The following is an 18,820-nucleotide window of genomic DNA, read 5'->3' as shown; positions in this document are numbered from 1 at the left end:
GTGAACCCATCTCTGCTGCTTTCATGCTGGTGCTTTATTTTTTTTTGCATGCAAACCCCTTGAATTGCACTCTTCAATGCATAGAGACTCATCCATATGACTTACTCAACGGTCAGTCAGAGATATTCTGCAAAGTGCCACAAAGCCACTTGTCCTTATTAGAAAACCCGAGCAAATGCCTTCAACGTTGAAAAGCCTTTCCAGGCTACCAAGAAGCAATTTTGCTTGCCTGGAGCCAGTCTGAGGAAAGAGTCTTTTAGTTTATGGTTAGATTAGTTTTAGTACACCAAAGAGCTCAAGCTTGAGTTCTTAGGTGCCAGTTTGTTGTGTAGTTCTGATGATATGAGGCAGCACGTATTTTTCAGGTCCCTGGCAGCCTGTCAAAAGACAGCATTTGGAGAAAAATTCCTGTAGGATTGTGAGCTCACCTAGATGATGCCTTACCAAGCCTGGTCTGAAAAAAACAAAATGTGTATACAACAAACCTCAGTGGCTACTCTCATCTCTAGCTTTCTAGTGTCAGACACTTTTTTTCCCAGCACAAGAAATCTGTATTAAGCCTCAGACTTGGAAAAAGTAAATGAAATCATCATGGTTTGTTTCAGCTTGTAATTCTAACTACAGCACCTGTAAATGTAATGCTCATTTGTAGCCAAGTGCTCAGATGACATTTAATCTAAACCTAGAATTGCAGTGCAGGAGTACACATCCATGATTCAAGACACACATACATTTTCTGACTTGGAGGTGAGCTGTAAAGCTAAACTGGAAATTGAATTAAGCTGGGACGTAAATGCTGAATAAACCTCATGATTTTTTCCTTTCTGAATCCCACTGGCCTTCCCTTGCTCACTGGAGGCAGAACAGGCAGTTCCCTGACTTCACTGATCCTGCTGCTGTTTGACTTAACCTTGCCATTCATTTCTGCAGCTTGATCTCAAGGGCATCCGTGTAGTGTTAACTAGGTTTCTTCCAGGATGACAGAGAAGCTACTGGCTGTTTGCCCTGACTTTAACATATCAAGGCTGCTTAGGTGGCAGCAACCTCAGTGACATCCTTAGGATGCCAAGTGGAAGGGCACATACGTCCTGTTTGGGTACCGCATCCCAACTTCCTACCCTCTCCAAGTTCCCCTCTGCAAGGTGGAATTTCACACGTAATTTCAAGGGACAAAAAGAAAAATACCCTCCCCTGCCAAAAAGAAGAAGGTAAAAAAAGACAACACCCGAGAAATGCAGCAGGCAGAGTTGCCTCTATGCGTAGCAGATCCCATGAAGAAATACTGCTTTTCTCCAAAGGTGCTTATAACCTCTGAAAAGCCAGCGCATTGTTGCAGACCCGTGGTAACAAGAACAGCAAAAGTTTGAAACAAAGCCAGATTTAAAGGCTGTGGGGAATGCTTTGCTCCCCTCTCTGTGCCCCACTGTTTGGAGCAGGGGTTGTGGTGGGTGCTGTGCTGGTGGGCAGGGTGCTTCTCTTGGCACAGTGTTTGCTTCGTTTCCCTGGTAAAAGGGAAAGAACGATTTTGTGTGCGTTATCAGCTGCTTCATTTTTCATGTAGTACGGTTTGTGTTTCCAGTAACTGTTTCCATTTTAAAACAAGGTAAGACTGCCAGTGCTTCAGTAAGTGTTATTCGTATATTAGTTAGACAACTTCTGTTTTATTAATGAGTATAATAATGAAAGTGCAGGTTGCCGAGTAGAAGCAATGGATGTTTTTATTTGAAAGCATAGCAGGCGTCGTATAATGCCAATGAATGCATTATTGTCACTGTAGGCATGGCTGGTCTGAACCTGCCTCTGATTGGGTTATTACAAATAGGCCCAAGCACTTCATAAAAATGTCTTTGTCAGCCCAGTTTTCTTTCCAAACCTATTCATCTTTGTCAGTTTTTAATATTAGTACCAGGCTCTTGGCTATAGTCCATTAGTACTGTACTTAATTGCTCATGTTACAGATGATTACCAATATAAAAAGCATTAATGTTTTCCCATCATGAAGCTGTTCCTCTGTGCACAACTCGGACCGTACAGAGCTTACGAGTTGTCGTTGTTCTGGTTGTTACTTTCTTCATCTGTGGTCCTTTAATGCGCTTACCTTGCATGATCACAGAAAGCTAGAGGCGTGTGCGGTTGGCATTAGCTGATGCAGCCTGAACCTTTCCTGTGAAACTCTTACAGCTCTTGTCAGTACCCTACGTCTCTCTCTTACCGAGAAACCCTCAGAAACGTCTGTTTTCTGCGAAGTACTCTTCCCCACACTGCCTTCCCCTAATAATGCAGATGTGGTTTTCACATGCAGGGTTTGAGGTTTCTCTCGGTTTTACACGAAACACATGATCAGCAGCTTTAATTCTCTGGCGTGAACGATAGGCTGTGTTTCTGTAGTGCTGATGACGTTGTTGTTAGGGATTTTTCATATATGTTACACCAACACCCCCCCCCCTCAAAAAAAAACCCAAACCAGTACTTTGCAAGGTATATAAACTTCCCAATAAAATGCGCTGAACAGAACAAAAATACGAGCAATTGCCTGTTGGGGCTTTTTTCTGCCTCCAAGTCTGGCTGTGATTCACCTCGGTTTCCCCCAAAGCAAGCTACACACAAGCACACATGGCCGGGGAATTGTGGTGTGCAACGGCACGCGGTAACTCTCCTCCGCTGCTTCGGGGGACCGACGTGTCAGTATTGGAAGGTGTCACGGCAGGCAGCTAGACGGTCCCGTAGAGCAGTAGCCCTCCTGGCCATTTTGGGTGCCCTTGGAGTCTTCAGCAGGGATGGACTCGGAGCATCCCACAGGTCACGTCGGGCTCCTCAGCAGCACCTCTCATGTCCCGGCCCTCGCAAGTCACTAGCGCCTTGAAAACCAGACTATCCTGGTCAAAGCCATCTGGAGAGGGGTCTATTAAGCTTCATGTTCTCATCACGTTCTGGCAGCTGAGAGGGAAAGTGTTTTGCAGAGCCACAACCACCCAGGACTTAGTAAGGCAAGATGGGTCCCCAGAGCAAGTTGTGATTCTTCACAGTTGGGCCGGGTGCCTGTGCCCACACTTTGGACACAGACCTGCAGAGGGTTTTATTCTGTGAGCCTGTGAGTGTGACCCCTGGGCATTTGCAGAGCACCTTTCACATCTGTCCCTTAGCAGGGGACTAAACCCCAGGAGATCCTGTCTTGTATAGTTCCAAGCCCCTTCTGCCATTTTTCTGTCTAAATCACACACGTAAATATTGTATATTATCAAAAACACAAGGCGGGTCAAAATGAGTCCCTTACGTGGTTTCCCTTTAATAGCCATAAAGTCCCTCTACCCTAAGGATATTGTGCAGTAATTCAATATGCAAGAGAGCCCCGCATTCCATGCAAATGCTGTTTGGTTTTGTTAAAGCGTTTGGATAGCTTTGGTAACGTGTAAGCATTTCTGTGGAGTTCTGTAGGAAATAGCAGCCAGTCTTTGAGGGAACAAAAATCTGGAGGCTTATATAGCATCTACATGAAAATGCTTATGGTTATCTTTTAATACACGTAGTAATTAATAGAAGGTTTTGATTTACACTGTTAAGTGTGAAAACATCCTGAGGCAAAAATTAATCAAATGTTATGTCATCTTGTAAACTACAGCTGACTCTTTGTTTGACCCAAAAAAACTTGTCAAGCAGCAGTTTTTTCTCGTTGTACTAACTTGGTGGTTTTATTTTTGTCTTCACCCCATTTTACTGTGTCCCCCTCCCACTTCAGCTAGTCCCAGGCTCCCAGAAAACTTTGCAAGTTGCAAATTGTCTCAGTAGTTTTCCATCAAGTGCAAATTTAAGCTCGAAGATAGATGAGGTGTTTCAGTTCGCTCTTTCTTTTCCTGGGTTTTTGGTTTGGGTTTTTTTTTCCTTTTGATAAATAACAAGAGGTTTCTACTTACGATTTTCTGCCCTCAGGGCTTTATCATTAAGATTAAATAACTGTACTCTCAAACATACCACTGAACAAACATCTTTTCAATTATGTGAGTAACAGATGCTTCAACAAAGGAACTATTGAAAATTCAGAAAGCTTCTCCACCTCCCCAAAATTTAAAAAGTATCAGATGACAGAGGAATGTAATTGTTTACCATTAAAACAGATCCTTAGCTGTCCATTCAAAACATCTGAAAAGACACTTTTTTTTTCAAAATTTCTGGGTGTTCAGCCCCTGAGACTTACTCACTGACAGTGGAGTCAGCGGGAGTCCATGGGTGCAAGAGTGCTGGACAGTCGAGCGCTGCCTTCCAGTGCGTGGAAACAGATGACCTCTCTCCTCACGGGGAATTGTTTTCCCAGCCACATCCTTCTCCCCACCCAAGAGTTTGTCCCAGCAGAACTGGGTGATGCCATGTGCTATCCAGTACTCTTGGGGTCCCAGCACGGTGGCCTCATTTCTTGAAATGCAAGAGTTAGGGACAGGCTCTCCGCAAGAGGACAAGCCCCTTTTCCTTGCTGGGAGCCGAGTTGCCCCAGGAGGGTGCTGCGCAGTGGGAGGTGTGCTCTTCTCCTTTGCAGGAGCAGCACCAGGCATGGAGAGGAAGATCTTTCCCCTCAGATACCCCAGGTCTGGTGGAGATCTCCACCGTGTATTTTACTGCAGGACTTCACTAATATGGCAGGGGTTGCCCCTAGTTTGTTCAGTTTTGTGCAGTGGAGGTGTGGCTCAGGGACCAGGGAGGGTCAGCAGGATTTTGGAGTCCCTCTGGCAGACCTGCACCCCACAGGCAATGCCAAATGGCATCGGTAAGCTTGTCCTGAGCACAGGGACCAGGCACTGAAGGGACTTTTTGGACCTATCGAACAAAATTCATGTCTACTTTTAGATCCGGAAATGGTGACTTTGGCGAGAACAGAGGCTTGTAGCGATTTTCGTAGCGTGACCTGGGGAAGCTGCACTGTCCCCATTGCCCTTCCTTTGAACCTCTGCCATACCAGAGGCAAAAGACTGAGATTGTGCATCCCCGCCTGCTGAGCTATGGGATCGAGAGTGCTTCCCTGGCCTGGCTGTGCAGCTAAATCAACAGCTGCGACTGTAATGTCACTAATTTCCAGTTTAGTTAAAACAAAGTGTCTTTGAATTCCCTTGCAGCAGCGCAGTTCCCACCTTTCAGCAGTGAGCCATTCTCATTACCCACCAGCACTCCCAGTGGGCTGTGAGGAAAGCTGATGATGAAAGGATGAAAGAGCCATTTCTTTAAGGCAGGAAAGTTCTTTTGGAAGAAAATTGAACTCAAACGTATTTTGTCTGCACTGGTAAAATACATGCCAGTTTCGTACTTCAGACAAATGCAAATAAACCTATTGCTATTGTGTTCTGCACAAAAGCACGTGAGGCTTGCTTTCGCAACCCCTGGATTGTACAGTGTGGTCCGGGGAGACAAGACTTGAGGAACGCACTGCTTGATTTCCTCAACGTATTTCACACTCCCATTCTGGAAAACAGGCTGAGACCTTAGCATTTGGGTCATTCCTCTCCCCTCTTCTCTGCTGGCAAATTGTTGAAGGTGGCTTGTTTCCCGTGCTTGTGCTGACAGCATTGCACCAAGCTTTATCTCTTTCGAAGAGCATCAAGGCAGGACTTCTCTTGGGATCAGAGCTCAGGTATACCTGGTGGTTCTGAATGTTTTGCCACTGAATTTCTAGGGAAGACACGTGGGGTTTCTCTCACCGAGATTATGGATAGGGGCATGTTTGCACTGAGGGGCCTGTTGCTGCAGGTGCCCTGAGCGGCTCCAGCCTGCTGGCTGCAGGGATGCGGGTGGCTCTGCCCGGCTTGCTGCGAGGGCCTGGTGAACCAGATGGTTTCCACGTAGAACCAGGCAGACTGGACATCTCGTCCCCTGGTGCCTGCAGTGCCTTCAGAGGAAGGAGCAAGAGCCGCTGTGGCATGAAGTGTTTTCCAAATTCCTACCGGTAAAGAGATTTATTGCCTGTCCCTTTTCAGTGTTTTTGAAACTCTAAGAGCTTAATGTTCTCATGATTTACATTAGTATCTAATCCTTGCATAATCTCACTAATCCCTTGCCCCAAGATACCCATTGGCAGTGAGTTCCACTGGTTAACTGTACTCATTTGGTAGAGCAGATTTAAATCTTTTTCCATTCCTGGTGCAATCGACCTCTTTAACCTTCTGGCCGAATGGGGAATGGGGCAGCATCTCTCAAGGTATGGGCTCGGTATTTTAAGTCCTTTCAAGATTATTCTTGTGGCTGAGAAGCTCCATTGCACACTGTTTTGTGTTGAGCTTGGAGTCCTTGAGAAAGCCAGGTGATGTCATTGGGAGACATTCTAGAATATTTTACTCTGGCATAAAAAAATAAACAACCAACACCACCACCACCCCCCAAAAGAAAAGACTGAAAACACTGAAACAAGCGATATAAAAAATATTATAGGGGTTGTGCTGAATGCCTACTTCACCCTGTGTGTCCTGGGCATATGGTTCCTCCCCGGCCCGAGAGCCCCGTCATATCCATACACAGTGGGGAGAATTAAAGAGGAAACTGGCAGCCTTAACATTTAATTTCCTTCCTCTTTCTGGGCTGGTCAGATCCTTTGCATTATTGTAACTACTTTTTTTATCATGTCTATAAATAGATGTGCTCTCATGTGTCCCATGAAGCAGAGTCGAGCCAAAAAAGTCATTCATTCTGCATAATCAATACATGAAAATGTAGTGGTTGCTGGCTCTCAGATGAGATCTTGTATTGTTAGTTCTGTAGCTGGGGAAAAAACGTTGACTAATAAAGATTAAGGGCTTTTTTTTCTTTTTATGAAATGCTAATGATGAAGACGTGTTTGATATACTGTGAAATACATTTCTCTAATGTGAAGTTTCTGCTTTTTGTTGGGAAGGAGATTCAGTCCCTGGAGGATTTTAGAATTTGTAAATATAAAATTATCTGCTTCAGTGTTTTTTAAAAAAAGCTTTGCGGAAAGCCAGATTACTTACATTACTGTAATAGATTTGCTGACCTCTGACATCTGCTGCAGAGAAGTACATTGAATTTTTCATAATATCAGATGATGCAGATCTAAAAACTCAGTACACTCTGCACCGTTATTTAATTCAGGACTTAGTAAAGCAAAATCTTTTTTTGAGTAGCAGTTTATATGTGATTAAACTTAATATTGCCGATTGTAATAAATCAGGATTAGCATAGTACTGATTTGTTAATCTAACTTGTATTGATTTTAAGTTGTCTTTATTTAAAAAAAAAAAAAAAAAAAGACTGGCTTTTCACAGTGACTGAATTTAATAAGAAGCCCTGTGATAGCAAAGGCTCCCCTACTGTTTCTGCTCTTGGCTGGAAAATGTTATTCTTGTATTATTCCAGGAAAAAAAAAAACTCATGCTGCTAAAAATCTGCTGCCTGTGGAAAGATTTTTTAATACAGTAGTGCTTACATATTCTATTTATGTTAATTGACTTATAAATAATACATTTTATTAATCTTAATATTGGAATCTTGATCATGATAAAGACCCTTTTATTTGGTCTCCTTGCAGGTTTTACAAGTAAATATTCTTTAGACCACAAAATATTCCCTCTCTTTTCCTTTTTTTATGAATACTTTGATACTTCCTCCCCACAGTGAAATACACAGTTCAAAGCCACTGAAAACGTGGTTGTTGTTTTCAGTGTGCGATACACTCGAGGTATCTGGCTTCGGATTTTTGGACGTCATTGTACAAAGATTGATTAAATCTTACCTGCACTGCAAATATTTGACAAAAGAAAATAAGAAAGAAAAAAAAAGAAAAAAGCACCTCTCGTGTTGGTTTCAGACATGTCACATTCTGCTAAACTATTTGGCTAAGAGCAGATCGCATTTTTCCGGTGTTGGGCAATACTGACCTTAAATTGGCTAAGCCGGCTGCGTTCATGGCATGTGATCCGGCTGCTTACATGTTCCGAGCGCTGTACGAGCTTTATTACTCCTGCGCTATAAAAACTTCTAATAATCAAATGATAAGATCATATCCTGTGGGTAATTGTCTTGTACCATGACAGGATAACTGAAAAAACACTCGGGGAGAATTGCAACTGACGGAAATCTCGGCGCGGAGCGGGGGGCTGTCGGTGCGGCTTGTCTCAGCGCTGCTCCCTGGGCTCCCGCGGTCCTGCCCGGCTCCTCTCCAGCTGTCCCCAAAAGCCACCTCGGCGGTGGCAGGAAAGGGCAGCCCGCCTGCTCCCCGCTATCGAGCGAGGAGGGGAAAATCCTAGAACAAGCCGTCCTTGTGTTTTGGTTCAGTTTTACCTTAGTCATGCCGCCTCTGCGATACACGAAACGTTTAATTCCAGATTTCCTGCCGCTGGCTCCAGGCCTTTGACCGGCTACGCGAAATGTATTTTTACTGCTGTCGGCCTGCCAGCTGCTGAGCTCAGTGAAAAATAACTAAAATGAAAACGTTGTACTCCCACATGAACCCTTAAGATCAGGAAAGGAAATCTAAGCCACGGTTACTAATTAGCGCCAAAGCTAATGAGTTGTGGTAGAGGTGGAGGAGGAGGAGCTTGCGCCCCACACTACCCCGCGAGGCTCGGCGCAGAGCCATGGGTCACCTCGGCCCAGCCGCGGGGTAATGGTGGGAGAAGGGCCCGGCAGTGTCTCGGTGTCCCCTGGGGTGCGGGACAGCGTCTGAACCCTTTCCGGATGGAATCTGTAGGTTTTTAACGGGCGACGCGTTCCCATGGAAACAAAACAACGTCAAACACTCCCCTCGCAGCGCTCGCAATTATTGTAATAAAATGTGTTTTTATTAAAGGCGACTGTAAATATTTAACACATGGCAGCGCGGCCTCGGCGTTGCCCCGCGCGAAACCCAACCTTGCCTCTAGTGGAGTCCAAAGCGCTTCGTGCAGCGGGGGAGGAATTCGGTGTTTTCACCAGTATTTGCACTTTGCGAGTGAAATCTAGCAGCCTCAAGTATGAACAAGATTATTTTTTTCTTATTCTGCTTAGTTGTGCTTTTTATTATATAAACATTAACTGTAATATTACAGTGGGAAGCAGGTATTTGGCAACTACGTATTATTTTGCTAAGTTTGCATAGAGGGAGCAGTTTCCAGTTTTAGCAGCTGTAACATGTTTAAACTCAGTTTGTAATGGGATCTGAAGATGAATATTCCCTGTGGGCTCTGCTTAGCTTCATTACTGGAGCCCTGCCAAATTCGGGGCTAGAAAGTATTATTCACGCCTCTTTGCACATACCATGTCAGAGCATGCTTAGTTAATGAATTTTGTTTCTAATATAGCATAAATTAGGTTTATATTTTAACATAATTTATGTTGTATTTTATTAAAATGTAAAATATTATGATCACGAGCAATCTAATTTCAGCTCTCTTAAGCCCAAACTGTGTTTGAACATCTAAGTATGTAAATCAAAATTGCATGCTTAGAAACTGATTCTAGGATAACAAACGAATATCTGAACCAAAGAGGTTTCTGCCTTGGAGTCTTAGATTAAAGATAATTAAGGATTCCTGGTATTTGAACAGATTTATGTTGTTTATAAGCAAAGTACATTTCCTTCATAGAGTCAACTTGTCTTTTTTAAAAAAAAAAAAAAATTACATTCGCTGTATTAAAGTTCATATTTTTAAAGTCTTGGACTTGTATTAATCCCACAGCGAGTCATTAATCATACCAAACGCATTATAAAAACTTTAATCACTGAAGTTGAAACTGAGATTGTAATGCGATCCATCCCTTTTAATTATATCAGTTATTTTTCCTTTCAGATCAAGAATTGCAAAGGGAGAACAGATAGATTAGAACTCAGTGTGCTTGATGCTTTTGGGGGAGAGTATGTTTTGTTTGTGTTTCTTCGTTGCCTCTTTTAAAGTGATTTCATGCATGTTGTGGAGGACACTTCCACCGTGAAAAATTCCCTCGCTTTTAACTCTTCTCCTCTCTCCTTCTTCCTTAAAAAAGACTTGCTGGTGAAGGCATGGAGCGGGGTGACTGTTGCCGTAGGGGTGTGTGGCAAGGGTGGTGATGGGCTGGTGCTGAGCGCCAGGGGCCGTGCCCGCTGCCGCAGGTTTCCTGCAGCCCTACTCCCTCGTCTTCTGCCAAGTTCCTGGCACTTGCCCTTGCGCTCAGGGGAACCACCAGCCTGGAAATTGTGTAGCTGTTATCAAGTTGGCCACGGCTTTGTAGGTGTTTTCCTGGGGGTTGATGCATACTTTTAACGGAGGGGGAATAAAAATAAATGGTGGGGGTTTTATTATTATTTTTAATGGGTCTAAAATGTAGTGACTCGTATCCTCACCTGGTACACACTGGTGTGGCCACACAGACCACCCTGATCCACACCAGTTCCAGCTCCACCGAATTTATGCTGCATGATAATCTTGCCAAATTAATTGATTTATCATACTTGGCTTTATAGATGTAGAGTTTGCACTGTTGCTTCTACGGCATGGAAGAAAATGGATTTATTAAGTAAACTGCTCATAGTAGGTGCATTTTTGTTCTTTGCTAGAATGGCAAAACCCGATCAATTATTTGTTCCCTAATCCCCTAGATTAATCCTGCCATATGAAAGATTTATTAAAGGAGAGGAAGATAAGCCACTGCCTCCAGTGAAACCTCGAAAACAGGATAACAGTTCCCAGGAGGGTGAAGCGAAAACAAAAGTGTCTGGAACAAAACGCATCAAAAATGAAAACCAAAAGAGCAAGAAGGAAAAAGATAATGCACAGAAGCCCCAAGATACGTCTGAGGTTGGTTGCTTTCCTACTTTTTAACTTTTCAAAGATACACAGCTTTGATCCCATGAAATCCAATGATAAAATACATAATTTAATCTGGAGGCTTCCAACCAGTTGGCCTTTGAGTTTGCTCAGCAATGGAAATTCAGTTGCTGTGGTACTGTCTGTGTTGTGATTTTTGCTGGGCTGCAGACGGCGAGCGGTTAGCTCCGCACTGCTTCGCAGCGGTGGCAGCAGACCAAGCTCTGGATGTAGCAAGCACCATTTCTGCTCATTGTATTATACAGTGGTCACCACTGAGAGATCAGCAGCTGCCAAAAGGAAACCACACAGCTACCACAGTTATTTCCTAATCTAAGTATAGGGTGCGGGAACCTCTAATACTGTTGATAATATTGTGGTAACTGTTGGACACAGCTGATTTTCATAATGGTAACCTCTGGATCAGCCCTTCCGTGCTCACAGATGTGTGCATGTCTGTCGCAAAACATACCACTCCCTAGGATTTTTATCATGTTATACTAAATTTCTCTTTGGACTTAAAGGCTAGATTTTGAAGGAACCACCTTCCAAGCCCTAGCTGAGACCAGCCTCCCTCTCGCGTCTGTGGATGGTTTTCAGATGAGAGAGGTTCTTATTCTATCGCTTGCCTGACATGGGCAGGTCCTGGTTTCCACATAAACGCAGGCATAGGGCAGCCGTCACAAAGAGATTTTATGTTCACAGCCTCAGGTAAGACAGATCAGTAGGGTTCATATTTATCTGCAAATAAGGGTAAATTTCACGTGTTGCTAAGTGATACAAAATCATCGGGGCTTTTGCACCCATGTTACTTCAGCACTTTCTTTTGCACACCCTGTGCCTTGCTTGTGCCCTGCGTGAATGAGGCAGTGAAGCTCCTCACGCGCAGCCCCGCCACAAGACACGGCTTTTCCTGCCCCGGTCTGCCAGATCACTGCAGCCTTCAAGGCGTTGCAGTGAAAGTAAGTATTTAAAGAATGTCAAAACGCATGACGTACCCAGCAGACTATGGCTACTCCTTTGACTCCATTGCCATCTGGCAGGTATTTAAGTCCTGTTTCTAAACCAGTTTGCAAAGTGGTATTGAGTCAGCTACCAGCAATCTTCCTCCTCATTGTTTAAAAAGAAACAATACAAGACCAGTAAACATGGATGCCTCTGAGACTTTATGTAGCCAGTTTTAAGAAGAGAAAATCTGGATTTTTGTGTCTTATTAGCTCTTTAAGTTGTGCTTACAAGGACAATTTCATTGCCCGTCCAAACCAGAATTTATGTTTTAACTTGCCTTGATCAACAGTACCTTTAATATCTGATATAAGAGCATGCCAGAGAGAGGGGAGAGTTTGTTTTGTTTTCTGTCACACTGTGATTTTAAAGCAGGGAACAGTGTCAGGGGAAAACCCCTCCACTTCTGATGAAAAATACCTAGAAAGGAGAGTGTGCACAATCCTGCTTCAGTCACTGGAAGGTTGCAACACAAATTGCCCAAAGCAAGGCGATGTAACGTGAGGGCTTGTGCTCCCTTCCACTGTCATTTCTTCGTGCCTGGTTATTTATTGAGGGGCATTGGATCAGGAAGATGCGTTGCATACTACCCATACTGCTGCTGCTAAGCACAGCATAACGAGTCAGTAACAGAGCGTTAACCTTAACTTTGAATTTCCTTGCTTTTGTTGTTCCCTATCTGAAACTTCCTGCTGCTTAAACTGCAGTTATTTTTATGTGGTTTGCAGGAAGAGTTCTTAAGCTGCGCTTATCGGAAATGTAGGGAGCCTAGATGAGACAATAAAAACGTACAATTACGGCAGTTTCCTATTGTAAAATGGTACCTTTTATAGCAGATTTGGTCTCCTCCCTGACCGGGATAGAAGACATGTCCTGCCCCTGTTTAATCAGGGTGAGCAATTAAGGACCCCAGCCTTCACACAGGTCACCGCACGGGCAGGTGGTCACACGAAGCCCAAGCAGCCAAGGAGCTACGGGGATGGATGCTTCCCCCCAGGGTGGATGTAGGACATGGTGGCCAGCAGAAAGGAGACATCCAGCTTCTTTGTGTGGAGCGTAATGCAGGTCTGCTCGAACCAGGCAGAAGGTTGCATGTCCCTCTCACGCCAGCCATCCCTCAGCACTGGAGCACCGTGCCAGGCTCCGCATTTGGATGCAGTCCCCATCCAGGCACAGCAGTGGGGCGTGTTGCCCTCCGGGAGCCTCTGTAGGCACACGGGTAGGTGTGTGGGCATGGCCCCAGCCAGGCCACCGCTTAAACCATGTCTGCATGTGGCCTAGAAGCTGCCCGTAGCTGGGAGCTGCAGAAGCATAATCAAGTTGCAAGTGTACGGTCCTCTCAACTGCATGTTCGACTCATGCACCATAAGAAGTATGCAGGGAGAGAATATAACCTATATTTATTAGGGTTGTGTTAGCTTTTGTGCTCCTTCCTGTTTTCCTGCTCTCACAATGACATTGTCGGTGTAACAAGATACCAGACAAAATGCTATTAGCATTAGACTGCACATTGCCTCACAATAGCTGAAACTTCAATCAAAAAATTGCTTAACAGAAACAATGAGCAGAATGTACAGTTATTAAATATGATTTCTTGTCTTTCTTCTCCTCCTTGCTTTGCTCAGCTGTCTGGTATTTTCCTGTAATTTTATAAGCTCAAGAGACTGGCGATGGTACTTTGTAAAGGGCCTAATGATAGTATTTGGCTGCAAAAGGCAGCTATGAGTTTAAAAAGTTAGGATGACTAACAGACACTGTAACTAATAGGCCAACCAAACAGACAGGAATATTTAAAAGCAGCTGTGAAGAAATAAATCTCTGAGAGGGTTAGATTCATTAGGGCCTTCTCCGATCCCCCGCTCCTATGACAGGCCATAAAGCAGCTTTAGATAATAACTTTCTCGATGCGCCTTATCTTTACAAGGAAGAAAGAAAGAAAACAATAATAATAAAGGACTCGCACAATGCTGCTGTTTTATGACTGTCTTCTAGTGCGACATGTCGGGGGAGAGTGACAGCAGTTTTGAAAAGGGCTGTCAGTCAGCTGGATCGCAGATGGGACGCTCTGGTGACCTCTGTGGGTCACAGTTCAGCCGGCTACATAATGGGATGAATAGTGTGAATTGTGCACACAAGCTTTATTAACGGGGGAGCAGAAAGAGCTGCGGTCCCATTGACGATAACATATAAAAGCCATGTTTGTAATAGCGGGCACACACACTTACTGAATGTTGACAACTTCATTTTAATCCGTTAATAAAAAAATGTGTGTCCTAGTTAAGCTGTGGCAGTGATTTGCTGCCTACAATAGAGATTCCTAGTATGCCATTTCTATCATTTTCACACTTTAATGCAGAACTGGGTGTGAATGATCTCCTCTGTGATCGTTGAATTTTAAGATAGCTATGCTGGAGAGACATTATGTAAGAAAAAATAAGAGAATCATGTCATTCTCGTAGGTGAAGTTGGCTAGCGGGAGAAATTTCTGTAGTCTTATTGTTTGTGTTTTGAAATCTGCTCTCCTGCATATGCCTAATGAATTTTAAAAGAGTATAACCTCAGCGTTTAGCTGTCTGGTCAAGCCACTGGTGCCTCTCATCAAGTTACACACATCTGCGGTTTTGAAACGCCTTATTGTGACCCTGGCAGGGGTGGTTTATTCATTAACATTTCCAGGAGCCACGTCTCTTTGTTTGAGTCCAATACCTGGCATTAGAGCCTTCATGTTCCAGCAAGGTGATTTACAAGTACTTCTCTAGAAGTAGCCAGTGCTGTACTGCACATAGTCTTACGAACAGTCCGCCAAAATGCACCGCGTTCTGATTGCTGTCTGTTGGATCGTTTATTAGGTGTCATCAGAACAAGAGAAGGATCAAGAGTCAGCAGACCAGAAAAGTTTCCCTGAACACCCTACAGCGGGAGAGATGAAACAACCCGTGCAAGGCCCTACGTCTCTTTCACCGGAGACAGCTTGGCCGCTGCCTCTGGAAAAAACAGACCCGACAGAGAACAACACCAACAGTGAGAAAGCCAAGGAGGAGGTTCAGCACTCATCCTCTTTCTCGAGTATGTCCATGCCCCCAGAAGAAGACACCGTGCTGGAGGCCACCGTCACAAAACGATTACACTCCCCATCAGATGCCTTGGAAGACACAAAGCCTGAACAAAGACTACACAAAGCTTTTCCTGACAGCTTAGAAAGCGAACCTCCAGAAATGCCCTTCACAGCTTTCCCGGTCCAGCTGCCCACTCAGAGCGACATGGAAGATGACAAATTGCCAGAAATGGCTGATTACATCGCCAACTGCACGGTGAAAGTGGACCAGCTGGGAAACGAAGACATCCACAACGCACTAAAGCAAACGCCCAAAGTACTGGTGGTCCAGAACTTCGACATGTTCAAGGAAAAGGAGCTGCCTGGGTCGATGAGCGATGACTCCACTTTCAGTTACACGCCGCTGCTCTACTCAAAGGGTAATCCAGGCATCATGTCACCCCTGGCAAAGAAGAAGCTGCTCTCGCAGGTCAGTGGGGCAGCCCTGTCGTGTAGCTATCCTTATGGCTCTCCTCCACCTTTGATCAGCAAAAAGAAACTGAACGGCAGAGATGAGCTGTCCTCAAGCTTATCACAAGGTCCTCATGCCCCTAATTCCGATCCTGTAGCAATTAATAGGCCCTCAGTCATACAGCATGTACAGAGTTTTAAAACCAAGGAAGAAAGGAAATCAATTAATGATGTTTTTAAACATGACATGCTAAGTAAAGCAGATCCTCAGCGCTGTGATTTTGCGAAACATCACCTCAGTCCTCTTGCCGAGTCATACATGCCGAAGACGGATATCCAGGACTGCAAAGATAAAATGAGTGAGAAAAGGGCACTGCAGCACTCTCATGTGCCCACTTTTTTGGCAGATTTTTATTCATCACCTCATCTGCACAGCCTTTATAGGCACACAGAACACCACCTTAATAATGAGCAGACATCAAAGTACCTCCCCAGGGACATGTTCAGAGAGTCTGAAAATATTTCTACTTTTACTCAACACAAACACCAAGAAAAACTAAATTTAAATTATCGCCCATCTTTGCATCAGCAAGAAAAAAAGGCACCAGTGGAGGCCTCTTCAGATGATCAGCCAACAGATTTGAGTCTTCCAAAGAGCATACACAAACAGACTGCAAAGGCTCCGGGCTCCAGCCTCCCTCATTCATCCATGGCCCAGCAAGAAGGCAAAGGTATCTCCCCGTTCCCGGCTGTGAGCAGCCAGGCGGTGAGCCTAGACTGTAACCCCAAAGCTTGCCGCGTGTCCCCCATGGCCATGACAGCTCCAAAAAAACACAGCGAGTTACTCCACAGGTCTGGGAAGCAGCAGGCCCAGAGGCTGGAGAACCTGAGGAAGATGGAGGGGATGGTGCATCCTATCATCAACCGCAGAATGAGCCCTCAAAACGTGGGGGCTGCCCGGCCTTTGAAACGGAGCCTGGAGGATTTGGACAAAGTCATTTCGGAAAAAAAAATCCGTGCTGTCTCTCCTCTGCACTTACCAAAGGAGACCCCGGCGAAAGACAAGGTTCCCGACCCAGAGGGGGAAGGCAGCAAGCCGTCGCATGGCCTCCACTCTGGCAGCATGCTGGAAAGCCACAAATTTCCCCTCTCAGCGCCCATCTTCCCAGGCTTGTACCCGGGGAGCCTGTGCACAGGGCTGAACAATCGCCTCCCGCCCGGGTACTCTCATCCCCTGCAGTACTTGAAAAATCAGACCGTGCTCTCCCCGCTAATGCAGCCTTTGGCTCTTCACTCCTTCATGGTGCAGAGACAATTCCTCACGTCCCCCGCAAACTCCCAGCAACTGTACAGACACTTAGCGGCAGCAACGCCTCTAGGAAGTTCCTACGGTGACCTTTTGCATAACAGCATTTATCCTTTAGCTGCTATAAACCCTCAAGCCGCGTTCCCACCTTCCCAGCTCTCCTCTGTACATCCCAGCACAAAACTGTAAGCCACCTCGCTCACAAATAAAAAGTCTGAGGAGAAAAGTTAACTTGGCGACATTCCTCCCGCTGTGACGATGTCTTGCAGATTTAGCGATCTGCATTTTTGTCAGTCAGGATGCAGTCGGACCCCGCCTAGAGGAGCACTTCAGAGTTTGGTGGAGACAGGACTGCTTCTTTAATTCTGCCTCCCACATCAACTGCCCCGCTCTCCGCCCCACACCCCTTATCCCTGCCCCCTGCAAAAAAAGAAAACCAAACAAAAAAAAAGAAAAAAAGAAGAAAAGGAAAAAAAATCATTGGATTTTTCATATGTGTTTTCTGAAAGGACTTATATGTGGTAAGAGCAAATGTTCAAAGGGAGCCGTAGAAATGCAGGCGCGGTCCCGAGCTTGCTGAAGTCCCAGGTGAGGGCTGCCTTTGCCTGTCACCGAGCCGGGCACGCGAGGCCACGCGTTGTTGCGAATGAGTCAAGGACTTGAGAGGAACCTGGGAAGGAGAAGCGGGCCGAGAATCCATACAATCAGTGGATGTGCTATTTTTTGGGTAACTTTTCCTGACTTTTAAAGATTCAATCAATGCAATGTATAGTAAAACGGCAATAGATTTTTCATTTTAACACTATTAGAACAGAAGGGTAAACACTGTTTAATTTGACTGTACATATCCACTTCGTAAACTACCAGTGTCACATTTGGTCACAATAATTTATATAGTTTCATTTGTCCAGTATATTCTGTGCTCTTTATGTTTGTTTTTTTTCTCTTTTTGTTTTGGGTTTCTTTTTTTTTTAAATTAAACAGTATCATTTTATCTGCAACTTTTTTTAAAGACTGTGGCTGTCCTAATTTTTTTTTTTAATGTGTTCATAATTTTTCCAGTTTCTTTATACTTTCGAGCAACATTTTTGTTCCGTTTTTGTGGTAACCTTTACTGTTTACAAACTGAAGCAACTGGTTCGATTAATCTTCATGGTTATGAACATACTGTCGGTGATGCTATGGTGCAAAGATGCAAACAAGATTCCTTTCCCCACGATCCGCCCCGGTGAGGTGCTGAGCACCTCTCACCCTCCTGTTGTTGCGATGACTCCTACGTCGCTTCTCCCCTCCCACTGAGCTTTGCTTTCCCGTATCGTGGTGCGTGAATTTGTCGAGCGTTGTACTTAACCTTACCTGGGCTGTGAAAGCCTCCTGCCTACCAGAGGAACAGTCTAGAAAACAAAACCTCCCTGGCACAAGCTGCTGGATGCCAAAGGAGTGCAGAAAGCAGATTTGCGGTTTGCGCAGATGTTGAGATTTTCGGGAATTAGGAGAGGAGCCGGTGTTGATTTTGAGTGAGGCTCACGGGTGCCTCGCGAGCGGGCTGGGCTTGGTGGCACGGGCAGGGGTTTGCATGCAGTGGTCGGGGTGGTCCTTCCACACCCCTGCCGGGATCTCGGCCTCTCCCTGAGCATCCTGTTGCAGGGGGAAAGCCCGAGCATGGAGGGGCTGGGTTTTCCTAACGGAAGAGCTTCCCGATGGATGTGTGTTCGCTTTGCAGGACGTCACCACCACGCAGCTGAGCGTAGACATCGATAAAGCAAAGTGTGACTTGGAGGCTTTTTACAATGTGAAAATTGGTTGTGATTCAGACCATCTCAGTTACTGTTCAAAGACAGCGTAATCGATACGAAAAGAAAAATGGAAACTGCTAAGAAACACTTTGCATGCTAGGCATGTCATTCAATTTTCCCGTGATATGAAGCCAAATACAATATATAATGTATCATACTTAATATCCAAAGGTGGAAAACAGAATAATATACTCGTCTACTGTTAAAGATCCAGCTTCTTCAATTAAATACTTTATATTCCTGTGGTAAAACTATATTTAATTGATCGATAAACAGACTAGTAGAACTTAAAACGTGGATGTGCCAGTGCAGAGCACCCTGCTGCTCCACAAATCGTACAGGAAGCAGAACCACAAGCTCATCTGGGCAGAGGCCGCAGTGTGGAGGACATCTCTAGTAAAGTTGCACTAGATCTGAATCACGTGAGAATCAGGGGTCTGGGGATTGAAAGGGC

General features: G+C 44.9%; 1 protein-coding gene across 1 annotated transcript in view; it reads left to right on the top strand.

The window, feature by feature from the left end:
- ARID5B (AT rich interactive domain 5B (MRF1-like)) overlaps positions 1-17,571 on the top strand; it is a 103,936-nt gene extending 86,365 nt beyond the window's left edge. Inside the window, exons 7-8 of the mRNA XM_009864610.1 lie at positions 10,547-10,745; positions 14,609-17,571. Of these exons, the coding sequence (XP_009862912.1) occupies positions 10,547-10,745; positions 14,609-16,759 (2,350 nt within the window). The 3' untranslated portion in view covers positions 16,760-17,571. The remainder of the gene's footprint in view (positions 1-10,546; positions 10,746-14,608) is intronic.
- The last annotated feature ends 1,249 nt before the right edge of the window (positions 17,572-18,820 follow it).

This window comes from Apaloderma vittatum, unplaced genomic scaffold (assembly GCF_000703405.1).
Source record: "Apaloderma vittatum isolate BGI_N311 unplaced genomic scaffold, ASM70340v1 scaffold20282, whole genome shotgun sequence".
In the NCBI taxonomy this organism is placed as follows: domain Eukaryota; kingdom Metazoa; phylum Chordata; class Aves; order Trogoniformes; family Trogonidae; genus Apaloderma; species Apaloderma vittatum.
The sequence above is the reverse complement of the archived record's forward strand: the minus strand, read 5'-3'. Positions and strand labels throughout refer to the sequence as shown.